The sequence below is a fragment of the Morus notabilis genome, unplaced genomic scaffold (genome assembly GCF_000414095.1).
Source record: "Morus notabilis unplaced genomic scaffold, ASM41409v2 Scaffold11744, whole genome shotgun sequence".
Classification (NCBI taxonomy): Eukaryota; Viridiplantae; Streptophyta; class Magnoliopsida; order Rosales; family Moraceae; genus Morus; species Morus notabilis.
In genome coordinates, this window is record NW_010367004.1 from 1 (window position 1) to 1,395 (window position 1,395).

At 39.3% G+C, this 1,395-nt stretch overlaps 1 protein-coding gene across 1 annotated transcript; it reads right to left on the reverse strand.

The window, feature by feature from the left end:
* Positions 1 to 6: 6 nt before the first annotated feature.
* LOC112094153 (40S ribosomal protein S11) lies at positions 7 to 1,325 on the reverse strand (the record flags this gene model as incomplete). Its single annotated transcript, XM_024174348.1, has 6 exons — positions 1,209 to 1,325; positions 1,065 to 1,105; positions 869 to 969; positions 373 to 517; positions 161 to 250; positions 7 to 49 (listed from the first exon to the last, which is right to left on the reverse strand). Coding segments are annotated over exons 1-6 (432 nt in total), but the record flags the coding sequence as incomplete, so codon positions are not given.
* Positions 1,326 to 1,395: the final 70 nt, after the last annotated feature.

A 1,395-nucleotide genomic window follows, 5' to 3' on the forward strand; every position in this document is an offset into this window, starting at 1 on the left:
AGCAGGAATCACCTTCAGAACATTGAACCTCACGGTCTTTGACAACGGCCTAAAGTTTGGGGAAAATCAAAATATGTTACAACGTTAGAGAAACAAAAGGGTCCACATATCAAACTGAATTTGGTATAGTACACCTCATGCCATAGCATATAAATATCACCTGCACTGGCCAATGATAACATGATCTCCTTCCTTCACACGGAAGCATGGTGAGATGTGAGCTGGAATGTTTGAGTGCCTTTTCTCATATCTGAAAAAAGCAATCGGAATAAAGAAAAGAGATTAACCAAAATGAAGTGATAATTTACAATAAGTTAACAAGCGTAAAGACAGACAAAGAAAAATAAATCCATCACAAATCAAGACTCATGCCTTTGGTATTTCTTGACGAAATGAAGGTAATTCCGGCGAACAATGATGGTCCTGATCATCTTAGCACTGTGGCAAGTGCCTGCCAAAATACGGCCCCTAATCGAAACAGTTCCAGTGAAGGGGCACTTCTTATCAATATAAGTTCCTGACAGAAAAAAAAAATCCCAAATCAGCAAATTCAACAATTCCAATTTTTGTTTTTTTTTAAACTACCAATGCTGAATAGCTACAATGTAAAGAAGTAAACAAAACAAGAAAATCACTAAACTAGGGACATGCCAATAGAGCTACCAATGGTTAATAATAATTTCTTCATATAGATTCCTCACTCATTTCATTCCACCAAAGCTTGTATGTGATAAAATAATTAGTGGTGAAACAAAAACTCTAGAAAATATTTATCCAATACTACACTTTTCAGTGATCTACAATACACAAAGGGATAAAATATGTACAAATACAGACAGAAATTGCGAATTAGAACACACAAAAATACCTTCAATGGCTTCCCTGGGGGTCTTGAAACCCAATCCAACGTTCTTCCAGAAACGATTTCCACCCTTTCCAGGTCTCTTCCCCTTCGAAGATTTCTTGGAGCTGAGAGTCGATTCAAAGAGAGAACAAAAAAATAAGAATAAAAAACACAGTCAAATTAACACGAAGAAAATGAAAGTTAGGGTTTTTCGAACTACCATAAGAACACTTTGGGCTGCTTAAGAAAAGCCTTCTCCGTCTGCAAAAAGCAAGGGTGGGCTTAGCAGATTCAGAAGGAAGCTCTAGAGAGAGAGAGAGAGAGAGAGAGAGAGAGAGAGAGAGAGAGAGAGAGGAGGAGGAACCTGCTCGGCCATGATTGGAGGCTTTGAATGAAGAGATTGTGCCGCGCGATGGGAGTTTTGCACAGGAGGCGTGAGAGAAGAAACTCAGAGTGTTGGCGAACCCTAATCAAGCTCAAGAGATATTGACGGGAAGCAGACGGGCCTTGTTTCTACATGGGCTTCATTTAGGGCGAGAGAGTTTGGGTTT